Below are 18,339 nucleotides of genomic sequence, written 5' to 3'. Positions count from 1 at the left end.
TCTGTATCCTCGTGGCCATTTTTGGCGAAACGTGACACAAAACGTGCCAGCAATGAACTGAGGGACGATATGCATGTGATTCTGAGGAATTATTTGTCTTTTAATGCGTCCGTGGGAAGGGAGCAGCCATCACAGTATTTTCTAAATACATTGCAGAACTGAAATAAGATAGTAATTTTTGTTTTGTCATGAGACTGATTGAATAAGCAAAATGATGAGGATGCGGGAGTCATTTTCTCACCCATCCTTCACTGGAGATAATTGTTTAGGGCCTCAGTTTTCTCTTTGGTTATATTTTACTTCTTTTCTCGTGAATAAAAATACATGTTGTGACATAAAACTGAAAAAAAAAAAAAAAGGAAACCTGTAGAGCATTGCAGCAGAATCCTTCATGTAAAGATTTTCCAACTGGTTTCTTAAATTATATTTTCATCACTTGTTCATACTGCATTCATGCATTTTGTTCTCGTTCCGAACTTCGAAAGGCAGTGATTAAACAAGTGATGGTAAGGGGGAGGACTGAGTAGTTCGTCGACCAAACACTTCAGTCAATGATAGCAGATGGCTTTGCTGCTAGTTAAGTGGTTTTTTTTCTGACAATGTAGTGTGAAATCCCGCTCGCAAGACTTCGTGTTTTCATAGGATTAATTAAAGAGGGAATCTCGCCAATCGCCGGAGGGTGGCGAAGGTGGTGTACGAAATAACAGGAAAAGAGGAATTCAGGAAGTAGGCACATATGCTGGCTTATCCATCGTTAAAACAGATGTTTTCTTTCTCGCCCACCTGCCAAGTTATTCCTGTGTTCCCCTCTAAGAAAGGACTTCCTTGCTAAATCTGCTATTTATAAAGCACTTTGTAGAGCTGGTTGAAACGGTCACGTTCTCTTTGGTTTAATATGGCATACTTCTGTTGAGTTCTTGCGCGAGATTGATATGGGAACAAGCAAAAAGGCATCTCAATCTCGGTGTGCAAAATTAAAACAAAGGTTAAATCTTTAGGGGAGGCCCTGTTGCCTGTGGAACTAATTTGTGGGACTCTTAACAAGTTGAATAGCTCGCAGCGGAACAAAATGTTGTAAGCTTTTTTCCTGATCGTGGGTATTAAAACTTCCTTGTAATTAACACTTGCCTTTTTTGGAGGTATTTTAAGAGACATTAATTAACAACTTGTTTGGCGGCCACGTAACTTCTGGGCTGGCACTTTCTCATAAGCAGCTGTTATATCGCGCGGAAGCTATGGTCCCATTTAAATCCCGTATGAAGGAACAAAATCATTGTAGGAAAATATCCCTGTGCTTGTCTCTATGTCACTGCTAGCCACCTACTCAAAAGGACGCATGGCTCAAGTTTCCTGCCCCCTCAATTTATACGGGACAAGGAAAAGAGATTTCTCGGGTAATTGAGTCATGACTTTTTAGCGATAGTGTGGGTAGCCTGCGAACGCAGACGAGAAACGAGAGAAACGATCGCCGGAAATACGTTTGCGTTCGCAGGCTATACTGGGCTATGATTCTTCCACCTTTGTGGTGTTCAACTTTATCTTGGAACTCAGGCATCTTTCAACGGATTCTAATTGTAAAATTGTTTCATATCAGCTTTGTATCAGGTCAGGTCACCTGGGAATCGAGAAATAAAAACATTAATGTTGTTTTAGCAATGTGATTCTTCTTTTTGTCGTTAGAATACGTTGGTCAAAGTTCGGGGATGTTACAGGCAAGAATCTTTTGAAAGTGGTTGCCGTTTGGCCTCTGAAATCTCAACACCAGAAACAACTATTTTTAACGTAGCCAGCTGAAGCTAATAGGGAATTTAAGATCTGCGACGCGACGGTAACGAAAACGTCATTTAAAATTGCAAGTTCAGGTTTATTAGTCTTTTCCGTCGTTATGTCGGCTTGTATAACTTCTAAAAACTGGTGTAACTCTCCAGGAACTGAATTAGGAGGTGCGATATTGAAACTACGACAGAAAATTCAAATTCGCTGCCTTTTGTTCACGTTCTCCGTAAAACTTGAGTGGTCATTTCACGTCGTAGATTTGCCGAAAACGTGAAAGAAATGTACAAAAATGAAAAATGCACGTGTAAAGCGTGCAAAGCTATTGTTTTTGCTCGTTAAATATGCAAAATTTGTGACGTCGTAGATGTTAAACTCCCTAATGTGACCGTGACGCGTCGGCACATTAGTCGATCCACGCGACTTCCTCCCAAGTTCCTTAATTGATTTTAATTAAGCAACTAATGGAATAATATTTGCTCTTAAATATTTAATGAAATTACCCGAAGTTGTTCTGACTCGCAATTACTTGATTTCAAAATTAAGACGTGGCATACTGATTACCAACGCTTTTCAAGTTCAATTGTCTTCTTTTCTCTCCCCGATTTTGGGTCTTTGTCCATAATCTTGTTTTAGTTCACTTTTAATTTCTCCGCTTAAGGTTTAAAGTGATGAAAGGTCACTGAAATACGAACTCGTGGTTTTGACAAGTTTTCGGCTTTGAAATTAGATATGCCATCTGGAAGAGGAACGTTGAATTATATAAATTTTGAACGATTTGAAAACTACCGAACATTCAGTTGGACCAAGTTAGGATATAAATACTTCGCGTGTAGGTCCTTTGCCAAAACTCCACACGAGTAGCCATAAGATTTCTGTGTTTCAAAAAAGGAACATTTCACTTTGGCATTTATATCTGGGGCACAGAGAAAGAAAAAAACGTTTAGAGTTTTGTCCAGGTGAGTAAATTAGTTTCATGTTTTAAAATTAAGTTAAGAACCTGATGGTCGACGTTATTATTCGTTCTTTGGAGAATTCATTATTCAGTGATATCTTGTTACTTCATAGAGATACTCTTGGTACGATCGGTGAAGCTGCAAAACGCTTCTCGAAAGGAGTCCAAACTGCATATAATCGAATGCACGCGAGGGGCTCGCGCGAGAAGAAAGGAGTAAGGACATTTCTCTTTGCCCTTCATTGGAATAGGCTTTTGGTTTTCAAATATTGAAACGTCCTTTGTTCCACATTATAGCTTATCTGACACAAAGATTCAGTATATCAGAATGAATTTGGATCGGAAAAGTTTGAACCAAAACCAAATTTATGCCCAAATATGAAATGGGAATCTAAGATGGCCGCCTTATCAGATTGGATCAACAACTCTTAGCAGCAGCGAACAATTTGATTGGCCTATTTTGGAATTCTTCCAGTCAGTAGACTTTGTTGGCAAGTGACTGTATAGGCAAAAAAAATCTGTTGCAAATAAGGCAAAGAAAAAAGAATTAAGCCGTAGGAATTGGTTTATTTCTGTTGTGTACAACAACAGTTCCCTCTTTTGTCAGAGTCATGCAGTTATCATTTTTTTATGTTTCGATGCTGTTTTGTGACATGGCTGTTGTTTTTTGCACGCTTTTTATCATTTACTCTCCGATATTACACCTTTGAGCACGCTTTTGTCACCTCATCTTTTTTTGCAACCCAGACTTCTGACTACTGTGAAATGTCTTGTGTTTCCTTTCAGTTTTTTCGAGCAAATGGCAAATTCTTCAGTAACGTTGTGGATTTTGTCGTTGGCAATTGTGTGTTCACTGCGCAGATCACAGAGTATGGATCCAATGAGGGCAGCATTGAAAAGCGTTCACTGTGAGGCGAGAGGTTACAACCTCAAAGTCAAGGTTATTTATTTGCTTATTCCTTGTTTCTTTGTAATATCTAATGCATCAAACGATTGAGCGCTCTGCTAGAGAATGATTCCAAAAGATGGTTTTCTTTTAATGATTCCGATACATTGTTTAGGTTGCTGGATGCCAAGAGCGTTTAGTGAGAATTAACACTTGCCTGGGAACATGTCTCTCTTTTTCAACGCCAAGTGGATTCAGCTACGAGCAAGTTAAATCGTGCAATTGCTGTCAACAGATAAAGACCAAAAAAGTGTCCGTGGAACTGCTGTGTCGAGACAAATATAATCCTTCAAGGCTCGTGAGGTATTATCATCCGATCGAGACGGCAATCCAGTGCCATTGTACCTCCTGTTGATACAGTGGAAGACAACCATCTCCAGGATATACTGTAGACATTTTGTATGCAATTTTTCAGATTTCTTTCGCATTACCAAGAACAAATGAAGACACTCGTATTAAGAAAACCAATATTCAATGACTGCATGGTTTTAACCAGCTGTTTTAACCCGCTGATTGTGTGAGAACGGGTGAATTTACGAAAACTAAGATCTAAGAACCCTTGTATTAAAACAGTGGAAATCAAGGGAACGAAGCCCGAGCTAAACCCGGAAAGACTTACCGCTAGTCAGAGATTTGGGCGCTGGATTTTGGCTCTAGACAAGGTTTAAATCAAACAGACACAACACCATGACACGGCCTTGCTTATCATTTGAGTATTGCCGTGTGACAGTAAAAACAGTGACACTCGCTGATGCTTACTTGTTGACATGGAAACTAAAAATGTGATACACGAATTATTTTGTCAGTACACATATTTCAGATATTTGTTATTCTACTTCCAGTACCAAAACAAGTCCAGCGCGTACAGAGGTTTTTGTGCGTGTATTCACAATTTAGCGGTAAGTCACGACAACAGTGACCGGATGCCGTAAATGGTCATTCTTATCAGGAAAACTAAAGCAACGATAACGGCGACGACAACGAGAACGTCATCTCAATCACATCGTGACAATTTTATCCTTTTAAATATGACAAGGGTGTGTTGCTGACGCGCGCTTTTGAGACGCGGACGGCAAGCGGAAGTGAGCGGTTTTTCCTTATCTTTGCACAACCAACATTTACATTTCTAAGTATCTTTTCTCCATTAAAGATGATTAGTATGAAAATCTGGGAGACACCACTGTCCTGGCGCGCGAAATGTTCTCTTCCGGTTGCCGACGACCTCTCAAAAACGCACGTGCTTAAACTCCAACACATTTCCCTCACTGACAAGCTTATTTCTCAGCTTATTACAATGAAGATATGAAATATCGTCTATTAGGGGGTGGGGGGGGGGGGGGGAGTGGAGGGTTTTTTTTTTTGAGGTTCCGTGACAGCAAAGCCCAGGAGCATAGTTTTGGCGGGAAAATAAATTGATAAGACGCTTCCGCTTCAGTCTCCAGTAATGTCAAATTTTCGGAAACGTATCGTTCGGCAGCTAATAAGAAATCAAAAGTCTAATAAGAAGTTGTGAATTTGTGAATTGACTAATATAGAATGGCACGATGTATCCTGTGCCAATTAGTAAGCATCGGTTTTTCTGTCACACGACACTCAATTGCAAAATGATAAAAAAAGAGCGTTTCATGGACAACATCCAGCACCCAAATCTCTGAGTAGCGGCAAGTTTTCCCGGGTTTTGTTCCCGTGATTTCCACTGTTTACAAGGGGTCTTAGTCTTAGTTTTCCATGGTTCACATTTGCAAACGCTGATTTTTTTTCCGGGCTTCTTATATCACTGTACCATCTTGGCAGTGTTTGGTTTGAGCCAACAACGTTGGCTGTTCGTAATCGGCAATTCCTACATTTTTGACCTGGAGAAATTAAGCTCCTTAAAAATGAAACTGCAAGTTCAACAAGAGCACGATGTTACACTTCATGAAATATTGAGGACCAACATATTCTCCAGTAATTCTAAGGCATAGTAACTTACAGAGGCGCCACCAATTTCATCGGATGTAAAAGTAAATTACGGTAATTTAAGTGGTGTATCATTGTAGCTCAGTCCCGCTTTGGTGCGCACTAGAGTTGCGGAGTTTGCAAATTTTGAGTATAGTCTCCTAATAATTGAAAAAATAATTCTCTCTTCTGTAAAGCCCTTAATTAAAAGTTGTTGTTTTTAACTTTGCTTTCGATTTGTTTTTATTGTAAGTGACATGACCTCAAGACAGAAATGCTTTTTGTTCGATGACTTTTTATTGTGTTGGGCCCTAACCTAAACCCTATTACATTGTGTGAACTGGTGTGAACTGATCATTTTCCTTTTACTCTTTCAAATGGAGGTATCGTCACTTGATTCAGTTTACTTCTTTTCATCCCGCCACTATCATGTGCAATTGTATGGGAAAGGCAGCTTAGTTTTCTACTTTGGTGGTTTGAAATGTTTATGTGTAACCTTCAGGCTCGGGCTGTATGCTGTGACACATAATCACCTGTTCCCTGTCACAGCAAATGCGTTTGGCCAGCGGCAGATGTCGGTCATTTGTGCGCGTGTATCCACAGCGCATATGCAAATTTTACGGAATAGCTCAAGAAGGTTTTTAACATGTTGTTTTCTTCCGTTTATTATGTTTTTGGTTTTTGTTGTTCTACGTCATCAAAAGTGGCCAAACTGTCTTGTCAAAGTCATTTTTATTTCCTACTTTAGACAGTCTATGAAGGTTAGTGTCATTTCTCGGAGAAGCCAAATTTTATAATTAGGATTTTAGAGATTTTAGATACATGTTAGCAGGGGCGGAACCATACCGGTTTCTACCGTTTTACAGAAATAGATCAGAAACACGGGAAAGGGACTTTGGAGAGTTAAAATTCAAAATATTCCCGGGGGATAAGCACCCGGATCCCCTTAGAAACTTTTTCGTTGTTTTGGTTTATCCTAGATCCACCCTGCCAGGGAGTACAAGGGTCAGTTTTTAAAGGTCACGGGTCACCCCTGCAAGCTGCATTTTTGCATGACACCTGAAATGAAAATATCTTTCAATCTTTACTGATGCTAACTTAAGCCATCCTAAACAATAATGTTTAGTCGCCCAAAGAGCATAATTTAGTAAAGTTAAGGGTTATTTCAGTAATGGTAATGACTTTGACCTGTTTGATTTCTGGTTGTTGTGTAGAAGCACTTACAAAAGGGGACATCACATATATTTAGTTTGTCACTACATCTGACTGGCAGAATTTTGTAAATTAATGAATGGAAATGGCTTGTTTTATCCTTTCCTATGAAAAAAAACATCCTTTATTTCATTCCCAGTGCTGGAAATAATTTTTCTTTATTCACAGGACATACGTCCTTTGAAATCTTCATTTTGGTCGGACATTTGACAAATTGGACCGGACATAATATATTGACTGAAAACACCTTGAAGAAGATAACTCAAGATGTGCTGGTGAGATGTTCGGTCATCGTGTCCAAATTATCATAATGTGAAATTGGCCGGACATTTTCAAAATTTGGCCGGACAATGTACAATGACCAACTGTTATTTCCAGCACTGCATTCCTGTCTAGGCTTTACATTACGTAAAAATACCGAGGGTGTAAAGTGTAGGTTAGGGTTGCAGGTCAATGTTTTATCATAACTGAAACAACCCAAGCCTTTACAAACATGTTAACCCAAGTCTTAAACATTATTTTTTAGGCCTAATGTTAGCACTGGTAAAGGTTTGGGTTGTTTCAGCTATGGTGAAACAATGATCTGTAACGTGCAGTTTACACCCTCCAGTAAAAATATCAGAATTGGTTTGATCAGGCACTTTTATGTGTTTTGACCTAAGAAAGAGCATCTAATTTTTGCAGGCTGTAAAGACGGATCAGATGGGGTAACTGGAATAAATCCTGTTTTCTACCATGAAAAGTTGGTCCATTGCAACTTAAGCACTTGCAAGCAAGCCTGAAAATATCCAAAGTTGAATGTGATTTGAACCCACAACTGTGCGATTGCGCTCCCTTGCTCTACCAAGTTTTCATTGTCTTTTTTGGAGGAAAAAATAGTTAGGAATAGATGGCATCCAACAGCATGCCTCAAGGACTGATTTCCATTTTTTTCTTATGTCATATTCATGTTTATTGTAGATGGTATCCCTGATCAAGCAATTTGGAGTATGAGTGGGGAGGTCTAGAAGGTTGTATGGCGGACAGCCTGTTTATAAATAGCTAGTGGCAAATAGACCAAAGGTAAGAAATGGTATCAGAACTCTTCTTAAGTGCTTGTTGTGTATAGGAATAGCAGTGAAGTACCGGTATTATCATGAGAAATATACCGGTATTGATGATAGGAAAATTCTATTGTTTTCCAATTTTGTCTAAGTGCGAGTTTAGTTTGTAAAACCTGGTGTCTTGGTGTAGAGGAATTTCTACTCACATCATAAAAACTTCTTAGACAGGTTATCTGAAGATGGCTTAGTGCCATATACTTTTAAAAATCTTGTAGCCTTGTTAATATTAGTCTTGTTAAACTCCAGTGAATACTATGGACAGTTTATCTTTAATTGAAGATCATTTTCTGTGACCAAACATGTTTCATTCAAGTCTGAAACTCAAGATGGTGGCCAGTGGTTGTCATATTTGTTACTCGCATCCCTCAATGACTTTTACAAAGTGTGTTTCTTTAAATTAAAATAATTAAAAAAGATCAACTTCAGGCATGCCTAAGTTAACTGGACTTCAAGTTATTAATATTTGTAGCCATAAAAGCCACTGATAAGCTTATTGTTTACAATTTACAATTTAATAAATAAAATTATTACTAATAAAGGGGTACTATTTGGTTACCTAAAATAACCTTGGGGTTAAACGTGTAAGGCAGCCAAGTGCTATGTGATTTTGTACAAGATTTCGAGGGCCTGAAAAGCCCAGGGCTATGAGGAGTGGTCAATTAAGTTTGTATTGCATTGTGTTAGTACTTAACAGAGAAACACAAAGGTAGTTCTAAAGATACAAGGAAAAAACTAATTGTGCAATTTCTGGTAGACTACATAAGTCTAATAATCCTTAGTATACAGTCTCATAGTGATGCTTCATTTTCCTTTTGAACAAAGATAATGAAGATGATTGTCTTTGAATATCAATAATTACAATTGGGGACACTCTAAACTGAAATTAACAATTAACGCAAATCAAGTCAAATGTTGGTTTTTTGAGGAGAGGTGAAACTGAAGTCCCTGGAGAAAACCTCTCGGTGCAGCGCAGAGAACCAACAAACTCAACCCACATATGACGCAGAGTCTGGGAATCAAACCCAGGCCACATTGGTGGGAGGCGAGTGCTCTCACCACAGTACGCTATCCCTGCACCTCTCAAAGAAAAGCAGTTGTTAATGGGTGATTGTGATACTTATACATAAATATAGCTATGTGTAGATCAACAAGAACAAACCGTTTTATAGTACTGAGAGATTTGAACAATATTATTGACTAGAGTTGCCATCAAAACTAGAGAAAGTCGTAATTTGCATTGTTTGTTTTTGAAAAAAGAAAGAGATTCAATCATACAGAAAATTCTGTCGCAGGGGAGTGCAGCTTCCTTTACGCAAATACGCACGTGCGTACTTGAGAATTTGGTAGGAGATTTTGTGTGATAAGTAAAAGCTCTCCGAGGCCCCCAAACAGTGTCATTCTCATAACCAGTTCCTGGTTATTTTTGAAGGAAAGGTTGTGATGATGATGTTATAACAGAGTTTGCGGCATCTTTCCCTTTGGTTGTAAACCCCCTGTTTGTGTTGTAGCTTGCTGAAAACTCTACAGATGGGTAAAAAAATCAACTAATACTGCATTTTCCTTCGCATTTATTTACTCAAATGTCCTTCGAAATAGTCAGAAATAGAATTTGCGAGACCCTAAATTTCAGACCCCCCTAGCATGGAGCGCCTTTGGCGCTCCAAACGTTCTTGGTGTGCGTAAACCTTCAAAATCTCACGCAACGCCGCTGTTCAAAAAAGTGTATTATTACATATGAGGCAGGCGTAGCTCAGTTGCTTAGTGCGCGGCTTTCGGAGGAAGAGGTCCCCAGTTCGATCTTCGGTGACTTCAACATCCTCTGATCCGTGTAGCTATGGATTTAAATACCCGTAAAATGGAGCACTGACAGAGGGAATGAGGTAAAGAGCGCACCGTCGGTTTCCATTGATACTAGCCTTGTAGCTGAAGGAACTACCGACGTTAAATAAAGTGACTTTACTATTTACCTCAGATAGTGAGAGCGCCCCGATTGGCCAATTTAGCAGGTCGTATCCTACAGTAGGGCAAGCCAGATTTAAGATTTAAACGCCCCGCGCCGTTTTATTCTCCGTAATCTCTCTTGCCAATAAATGACAGTCTGTGGTCCCTTTCTTCGCCAACGCAACAGGGACTGAAGCTCCAAAAATTTAGTTGAAAACTTTGTTTCAAATTGGCACGGTCTACCCTTGCGGAAAATCAATGAGCGCTTCTCTTTTCTTTCAGGAAAATTCCGTATTTTTTTGTGTTTATCAGTCTTACAAGAGAATTGTCTGTTCGACGTTTGCCTCTTGTTTGATCTTTTTTCTACGAGGAAAGAGATGACAAAATTAGAATTACACTCTAACAATAATGTTAGGTGGGTTTGATGACCACTACACTATCAGAGCAACCATGCTGGCTACATAGCTAATCTAGATAGCGAATGGGAATTTACGTGGTTATCCCGTGGTGATCCCATTCGGTATCTAGATTAGCCATGTGGCCAGCATGGTTGCTCTGATATTGTAGTGGTGATCACACCCAACCGGTAATCAGGGGGACGTGGGTTCAAGTCCCGCTCAGGGCATAAAAAAGTTTTTCTCCCAATGAAAATGTCATCCAGGGGTTGTCCGTCCTTGGTCCCTTCACTAACTTTTCACCGAGACTTGGACTGTGAATCCATTTGTGATCCTCCTGCGGGCAGAGATGCGCTGTTGGCCCGAGAGACCCTCTTAACTTATATATGTAAGATCTCATGTGTATATATTCTAACAAATATAAGATAATAGTTGACGAATTTGAATCCTTCATTTGATTGTTCCTTTTAGATTCTTAGAATGCCTTGAGTACTATTTGAGGAGTTTAGTGAAAACCAAACTAAATTCACAATTTACCGAGCGTAGAGCCATCGTGAAGAATTCAAAATAGGATTCTTGAGTGTTTTCAGTTTCCATCAACGCACCAATTGTTTACCCACATTTTAAAAGGCGATAGAGTATAGAGTTGACAAGTAGCCTCATTTCCCTTGTATATGGGTGAATAAAATAGCTTCCAACTAACAAAGGTCAATTAATATACCTTGTAAACCTCAAATAGTAGTAAAAAAAAACCTTTTAAGAGTAATAAAATAAACCCTCTAACCTTTTGCAGTAAAAGAATACACCCATTAGCAGAGAAGCAACAACAATGATTGTCACGACAGAGGCAGTAACAGCCACAACGTTAATTCCTGCAGAAAATATTGATAATGTATAAATAACCATTGATAAATGGTAAGGTGATAGATAATATAAGCGGGAAATTTTAGTATGTGTTTTCAATGGCATGTCGTGGGCTACTAATACATTCCCCGCGAATATTAGTTGGACCTAACATGTGAAATAAATGTATGGTGAAGTAAATTACAGAATAGTCATGATCCGTAATTTAGATACTAATTGGAGTAACATTGGACTTTTATCGGAATTTACAAGAATATATACACTGCGTATGTATGTACATACGTGTATGTCAACTGAGTAAAAGGAAATGTAAAGAGGTCAGGATTAGCTTTGCAAAGGATGGGCCACCTTAAGCATGGTAGCCCGGTTTTTCACCGTGCACTAAAAAGTTACCTAAGTGAAGACGTGCTTTGCGGATCATTTACCCCGAACTATCATATGCTAAGGCTCTAGAGCTGTCCGGTGTTCGAACACTGCCGTTTGATAGAAGACCTGAGGCAATTACAGCAAAGTTTTTTAATGAAATATGTGTTAATCAATTTCACAGCCTCCAAGTAAATGTGAGCCCAACTTGAAACACTCTCTGAGGAAACAGAAAACGTTTGTCCGTCCGAAATGCAAAAATAGTATCCTTTAAACTAGTTATTGAAAATCGCTTGTCGAAGTTAAAAGCAAAGTTCAGCTAAGCCTTTTACCGGAGTTTTTGGCTTCATCAAATTTGAGTTTTCCTGAACGAACACCTGTCAGTGTTGAATGTTTTCATATGAATGGTGCAATAGCCCTTCAAGGAAAGTACTCTTTTACGTAATAATAATAATAATAATAATAATAATAATAATAAAGAATAATAATAATAATAATAATAATAATTTATTTACTTATAACACGCAAGTATCAATTTACATTTTCACCTGCGCGGACAAATGCGGTGCCAAACAAGTGAACTTGGCTCTTCGCATCCGTCGTTCGCTGAGATTTCGTTAACTCTTCACCGAACTGTCAATCTAAATGGTCGCAGTCCTAGTCAAAGTATATAATATTAAGCTTCCTGTTGCAAAGAGCAAAAAAGTCCATCGTAAACTGAAGACAGGCTTATATTTACTTGATTTCTACCTTGCTTTGATGACGCTTTAACTGTTTCATTCGACGGATGACGCAATATCAGAGACTTGCCCGTCTTGTTACCAACAGACACAGATGTTGCTGGTGCTGATGATGTCACATCCAGTGTTTGTAAGGTGCCAATGGTAACGGAAGCTGATGAAGTCCCTTCCTGCGTTTGTGAGGTCACACGTCGTCTGGGCCTTGTTGTAACAACACTTGATAGTCCTTTTTCCGGTGCTTGTGCAGTTTCACTGGGAGCTTATTTTGAAAGAAAATGCCTCGAGTTTAATAGAATATCAAACATCGTGTTCGTTGAAAGTTGGTAAGGGTGATACCCTGCTTAGGCACTTGTTAGTTCGCCTTGAACAGATTGTTTAATTAAAATTGGGATCAGTGTGCTCGGGGGATTAAATTCCATTAGTATCACCCAATTAGTGGACTAATGCAAATCCTGCATTTTGATTGGCTACGCTACTAGAGAGTTAGGGTTAGGGTTAGTGTTAGGGTTTAGACCCTTCGCCCTCAAGGGCCACGGCTCAATAGCCTATTCGGCTTCGCCTCATGGGCTATTGACCCCTAACCCGCAAGGGCTACGGGTCTAATAATTGTTAATTGGCCCGACAACGGCAATGTCTATTCCCTGTTTCTCACGGTTTTTGCTTTCTCAGCTGAAGAAAAGATTAACCCTAAAACGACTTACTGTGTTGGCAATATTACTACTACTACTCTGACCAACACTGCCATTAGCCTAAACTGCCACAGCCACTGATAATGATAAGGATGGTAACGATGATGATGATGAATAAAATAAGGCTTTAACTAAAATTAATACAATACTAGCAAAATAAAAAAATTAAAGACTGGTTAAACTTAATTATTAAATGATGACTACAAAACTAGAGACACTCGGCAATATAAGTGGATTGCTTGTTTCAGCAGTTATCAGTATTCCGATAAAAAAAACGATTGCCAGACTGAAAACAAAGACACGTCTAACAAATGTTACCTGAGGGCTTTGCAAGCTACATTAATCAGAAAACTAAAGAAAAAAAAAGAACACGTACGCGAATGGTCAACAGTGGAGTATGAAGCATTGAAGCCGTTGTAAGAATCTTTCTTGTCTGATTTGAAGAGTAAAAACAAGCTGTTTGACGAAGAGTATATCCCTTTATCAGGAGGTGTATGGCCTCCGTAAAAAACTCCCAACAGCTCGGATGAAGTATCCTTTCCATCATAAATATATAACTCGTCCGTGTGTTTCTCTTTTTGAAAACTGAAGGCTATAAACTCGAGGTGGATTTGTTTGGATTGATTAACCATGATCCTCCAGGAACAGTATTGTCCATATGGGTATTTTCTAGGATGGTTGGGTGAGTGGAATCTACCACGGGATGTGGTTAATGTCTCGTTGCATCCTGCAAAAATGAAGAAAAAGCAAAAAGAACCCAGATCATTCTTAAACTAGAAGTGATGACTGCCATTTTAGCCAGAGTTAATGCCGCCGTTGTAATAAAGGTGATAAACCTTAGTCGTCACGACTATTTATATACCTTGTTAAAAGTTAAGACAAGCATACTATTTTGCAAAGAGCAGGGTAAGAATTATTTTAGGTTGCTTCATTTATTATCACAGATCGGTAAATCATGGAGTAAATGTGGGGATACGTTTGTATAGTTCGTCTGGAAGTTTCGTTCGTCTTGTACTCGTCTTTATGACAGACAAGTGTACAAAAAATGTTTTCCAAAATTCTTCCCGAACGAATAATGCATCTCTACGAAAGGTGACTTGTAGGGAATTCTTGCATTCATATATATTCATTCACTCACCTTGGTAGTAACAGAAGTAAATAGTAGGGTGATGTTTTTCAGCGTTGTAAGGGTAAGCCCCTTGGGATTTGTCTTGATTTTTCCAGTCTGAAGTATGGTAATATATCCACTCCAAGCTGGCGACTGCCCACTTGACCATCTGACATTGCGCTGACTCGAAGGTCAAGAGAAAAAATGGAGATTTGGTGGGGAGAAAGATCGGAACAGTTTTGTTTCCTTCTGTTTGGCAACAAAATCTTATCAGTGTAAATGTCCAGTACTGGCCATCGGGAAGACTTCCGTTAGCGCAATTTGAATTCCACAAAGACGCTTCATCGTCAGTCCAGAAGACATTGCCTTTGCGTAAGCCATCGGGACAGCGTTTTTGCCCTTTATAAATGCAGTATTTTCCTGCGAGGAGATTAAAAAAGGATAATATGCGTCCGGAGCAAAGTTAGTGATTATGAAGTCTTTCGTGTTGATCATGTGAGGACCTAGGAGCAATTGTCTTTTGTACGATTATGATCGCATGCATGCAGAACGTTTATAGACTTGTCATATTCCTGTGCATGACACCTGTACTTTCTTAACTACCTTTCAAACCAGTTTGAAGTCGTGCGACTGATCGCAGCAACAAAATAAGTGAACACCTTTTGTGCAATTCTGTGACACGTGATTGCGACAACCCGTTAGCTCTTACACTATATTTAATGCGCTACATTTAATTGTAAAACTAGTTCACATTCCCACTCGTCCGAAATTACTGCCATCCTCACATGTTGTAGCGGTGACTTGCTTTTGAAGAAGTACACACGAAACGACTAGTCCCCGCGTCGTGTCACAGCGACTTGTCTTCTTAACCGACCTACGAGCTGACATTTTCTTCATAAGTGTTTTGAACTGAAAAGAAAGTAACTAACCTTGTGGCCATTTAGGTCTATCTTTGTCGCCCTTTATATCTTCCTTCATACAAAATGACCTGTTAACTATAATCTTATTTACTCTCCCATCAAGGTGGAATTGCGTTGATCTTGAGTTGTTGGATTTGTCTCTATCTTCGTGATTATTTGTGTCCTGAAGCCTCCATCCCGTTTTCCATTGAAATCCATCTCCTAAAGGACACCCCACTGTAGGTTTTGGCAGGCCATATCTACCAGCCGGCCAGAGAATAGCTGTAAATTCAATTGCAAACCTTAGTATCATTGTTTTTGTCGCTTCTAGATTTCGCTATCATAGCTTGATAAATCGATGTCAATCCATAATCCTTCGGAATTCCGCCGATCGAAGGATAAACCCTTGGCAAAATCTTCTCAAATAAGGGACTTTCGATATGAATTTCCTTCTCTTTTTACAATTCAAAGGGTTACAGTTGAATTAAAATCATTTCATTTTCTCGGTTCGTGCAAATGTTACGTGGAAACGTCATTACTAGTTATGTTACATTTGTTACTGCAAAGATTAAACTGAAAAACCCGCGTTTTTATTATCTCCTTGATGTTGTTTCTAAGAAGCATTTTGAATAGCGCCGACACTCGGAAACCGTAAGCCACGTGAGGCCTCAGCTACTCATTCTATCAGTTAAGGCGGAGAAGCGTAGCGCAATGCCTCAGTTGACCTTTTTCTGATGTTTACTACAACAAACTTAGCCTCACGAGTTCAACTGAGCAAGATTTTTATGTGATGTGGTCCTCTTGGCTTACGTTAGTATATATGTAGTCATAGACATCCGTCGGCAGATGCAGTGAGAAGAGTTTTCGACTAAAGTTGTTTGATCGCTTACGACTTCCTGTGGTTATCTTTATATGCCTGCTGGAGAAGTTCTCTTGCTAGAAAGGGCGTCTTCAAAAATTTGACACCACATACGTACCTGACGATTCCATGATGTAGCAAATATATAAGGGAATCAAGCCTTGCCGCCGCAACATCATTTACTGGTCTGTAAAAGGAGGACAAACATTGCTGTGAAGTTGATGAGTGTGATCACACCTCACACAAAAATTACGCAATACAGGAAGTTACGCAATGAAGGAAGATTGCGTGATGTCTACAAAGGGGGACGTAATGAAGACCACCTCTCCCCCATAAATCAACGGTAGCAAGAAAAAGAAAAATCGGACTTTATCATCCATTTTGTATAAGCGCCAGTGCTTTTTTGCGGATTAACGTTAGTACTACAGTACAAGCCCTTGCGGGTAATATTGGGAAACGTATGGAAAAAAAACGCACGGGCGCTGATTTCATGGAAACCTTAGCAGGCTATATATTACTAGTAGTAATCATATTGATTAGGAAGTGCGTTCGCCTTTCAGTTTCTTAAAGTTAGTAAATGGGAATAAGCAATACACTTTAACGTTGGTTAGTTTAATTTTCCAACAGAATAATGTGTTCCGTGTACTGTGTGGTTGACATTTGTCGTGTTTAACGTGGAGATAAATGAATATCAATATGATGTTGACGTTTGACAGTTGTGTCCAAGTTATTATGTTTCAAGTAATTACAGTTAATTATCTAACAAATAGATTCCATTTTGTCCGTGCGTATGTTAAGTTATAGATTAGAGTTGACGTTAAAATGTGGTAAGAGCAAAAAAAGTGGTCCAGCAGAAGATGGAAGGAAAGGAATTGAACATTTATTTCTGTAATAGTAATAGCGATATTTCTTGTTTACAAACATTGACGTCACATTTCTTTTGATATTCAAATTTTCCAAACTCGGAACAAACGAAGTCATTGTTTCAACGTTTTAAAGCAAGCAACTGTGGACAATCTTCCCGTCGGTGTACGCTGGATCAGTGGCTTGATCTGATCGGCGTAATTACAAGTTGAGAAACTAAATATTTTGAGCAAGAGCCGTTACAACGTAGATTTGATTTTAGTGGTGTACTACCAGCCGAAATCTAGTACACAACTACCCCGTAAAATCAACTATACGTTGTTGTATCGGCTCTTGCTCAAAATATATTGTTTCAACAGCCAATTAGGTTCTGGTTGGGTGACGTCGTGAGAAACATCGCTTTAACAAATTGTTTCTTCTGGAACAGTTTTAAAAAGTACAACAGTAATATAAAATGCCTACTGATTATCATGTAGTTTTCAATAGGAGAACGTGTGGTTTTGTGACGCTGTCGTGGAAGTCATTTTTTTTTTTAAACAGAGATTACTTATTACTTTATCGGATTTTACAGAACATTGAACATTCTTGGAAAGATAACAGGATGATATATAAGAGGCAATGATAATCTTTAAAGGTTAGTAATTGAAATGGCTATTGATGAACATGTAGTTTTCAAAAAGCTGGAAACGGAAAGTTAATACATTTGTGACCGCCCATGGGATTTCAGTGAATAACACGCTCGCACACTTCTGACCTGACACGCTTAACGTGCACTTATTTGCATAAAATCGGTTGATTTAAGTTAGCGTGTTTAAAGCCACTGTTTTTGCTTGGTTAACACGACAGACCTTTGTTTTTCTAACCCGCAAAGACTCCTTTGTTTTAACCGCTGACCCGTTGGCTCAGTCGGTTGAGCATCGGGTTTCTATGCGGGAGGTCGCAGGAGGACTAACATTTCTGGGTCTTTAAATGACTGAGGAGAAGTGCTACCTGTGTAAACAGTGCCGGACATCTGGAAATGGTTAGATTTTGTAATATTCTCGGATAAGGACGATAAACCGTAGGCCCCGTCTCACAAATATCTTCCATGTTCATGAACTTTTTGGGCTGTCCTTTGTGAATGTATGGTGGGTGGGTATGGCAGGCCCAATCAGCTGAATAGCTGCCAAAACTTCAACCTGCTCAAACAAATAGACCGCAAACAAACAGTATGTTTCTTTGGTACACACGCCTCACCGAAGAAGAACCCGAGCACAGCAAACTCGAAATGATAGAACAACGCACTAGGCAGAATTCCTTTGCGCGACGAAAATGTGACGTAATCCAATTGATTGCCTGACCGCGTGCCAATTAAATACACGTAATTCTGAAAGGATAACCACGAGATCACAGGAAGCCACAAGATAAGGATGCGTTTCTCTCCACTTTATTTGCACAACAATAACAAAGATTGTGAAAGGGACAGGTTTTATGAAAACTGAATATAGTGATACTTTGGATTTTCAAGCAATACCTCGAATCGGTTATCACTAGTTACGACCAACTAAGTAACGATCGACTGATATTTCGTCAAAATTTGCGTCCAATCTCAAAATACTTGTGATCTGGAGCAAACGAGCGAAGACAATAAAGCTGTTATTCGATATTCTGGATAAGGTCAGATAAGTATGAGGATTATTCCTGTACCATC

The 18,339-nt window shown here is 39.1% G+C and overlaps 2 protein-coding genes and 1 long non-coding RNA gene across 3 annotated transcripts in view; 1 reads left to right on the top strand and 2 right to left on the bottom strand.

The window, feature by feature from the left end:
• LOC138049724 (U4/U6.U5 tri-snRNP-associated protein 1-like) overlaps nucleotides 1–1,652 on the top strand; it is a 21,682-nt gene extending 20,030 nt beyond the window's left edge. The window contains exon 32 of the mRNA XM_068896133.1: nucleotides 1–1,652. This exon is cut by the window's left edge and continues 90 nt beyond it. The gene's annotated coding sequence lies outside the window, so the exon portion shown is untranslated.
• Nucleotides 1,067–4,400, bottom strand: LOC138049725 (uncharacterized). The gene is made up of 3 exons (XR_011132430.1): nucleotides 4,294–4,400; nucleotides 3,832–4,022; nucleotides 1,067–1,615 (listed from the first exon to the last, which is right to left on the bottom strand). It is a non-coding gene; the product is annotated as an uncharacterized lncRNA (long non-coding RNA).
• A 5,078-nt stretch (nucleotides 4,401–9,478) lies between these two features.
• Nucleotides 9,479–16,109, bottom strand: LOC138049723 (uncharacterized). Its single transcript, XM_068896132.1, has 7 exons — nucleotides 15,904–16,109; nucleotides 14,957–15,208; nucleotides 14,058–14,447; nucleotides 13,296–13,646; nucleotides 12,241–12,489; nucleotides 11,048–11,135; nucleotides 9,479–10,231 (listed from the first exon to the last, which is right to left on the bottom strand). The coding sequence occupies exons 1-7, from the start codon at nucleotides 15,962–15,964 to the stop codon at nucleotides 10,183–10,185; spliced, it is 1,440 nt and encodes a 479-aa protein (XP_068752233.1). The 5' UTR covers nucleotides 15,965–16,109; the 3' UTR covers nucleotides 9,479–10,182.
• Between the last annotated feature and the right edge of the window lie 2,230 nt (nucleotides 16,110–18,339).

The sequence above is a fragment of the Montipora capricornis genome, chromosome 5 (assembly GCF_036669925.1).
Source record: "Montipora capricornis isolate CH-2021 chromosome 5, ASM3666992v2, whole genome shotgun sequence".
NCBI classification, from domain to species: Eukaryota; Metazoa; Cnidaria; class Anthozoa; order Scleractinia; family Acroporidae; genus Montipora; species Montipora capricornis.
This window is presented reverse-complemented; position numbering and strand designations above follow the sequence as displayed.

Excerpts from the sequence above, each read along its gene's own strand:
- LOC138049723 (XM_068896132.1), bottom strand. The coding sequence starts at position 15,964 with ATGATGTTGCGGCGGCAAGGCTTGATTCCCTTATATATTTGCTACATC. Across the intron at positions 14,448-14,956 it reads TAGACCTAAATGGCCACAAG|GAAAATACTGCATTTATAAA; the intron begins GTTAGTTACTTT and ends ATCTCCTCGCAG. Across the intron at positions 12,490-13,295 it reads CTCCACTGTTGACCATTCGC|CTCCCAGTGAAACTGCACAA; the intron begins GTACGTGTTCTT and ends TTTCAAAATAAG.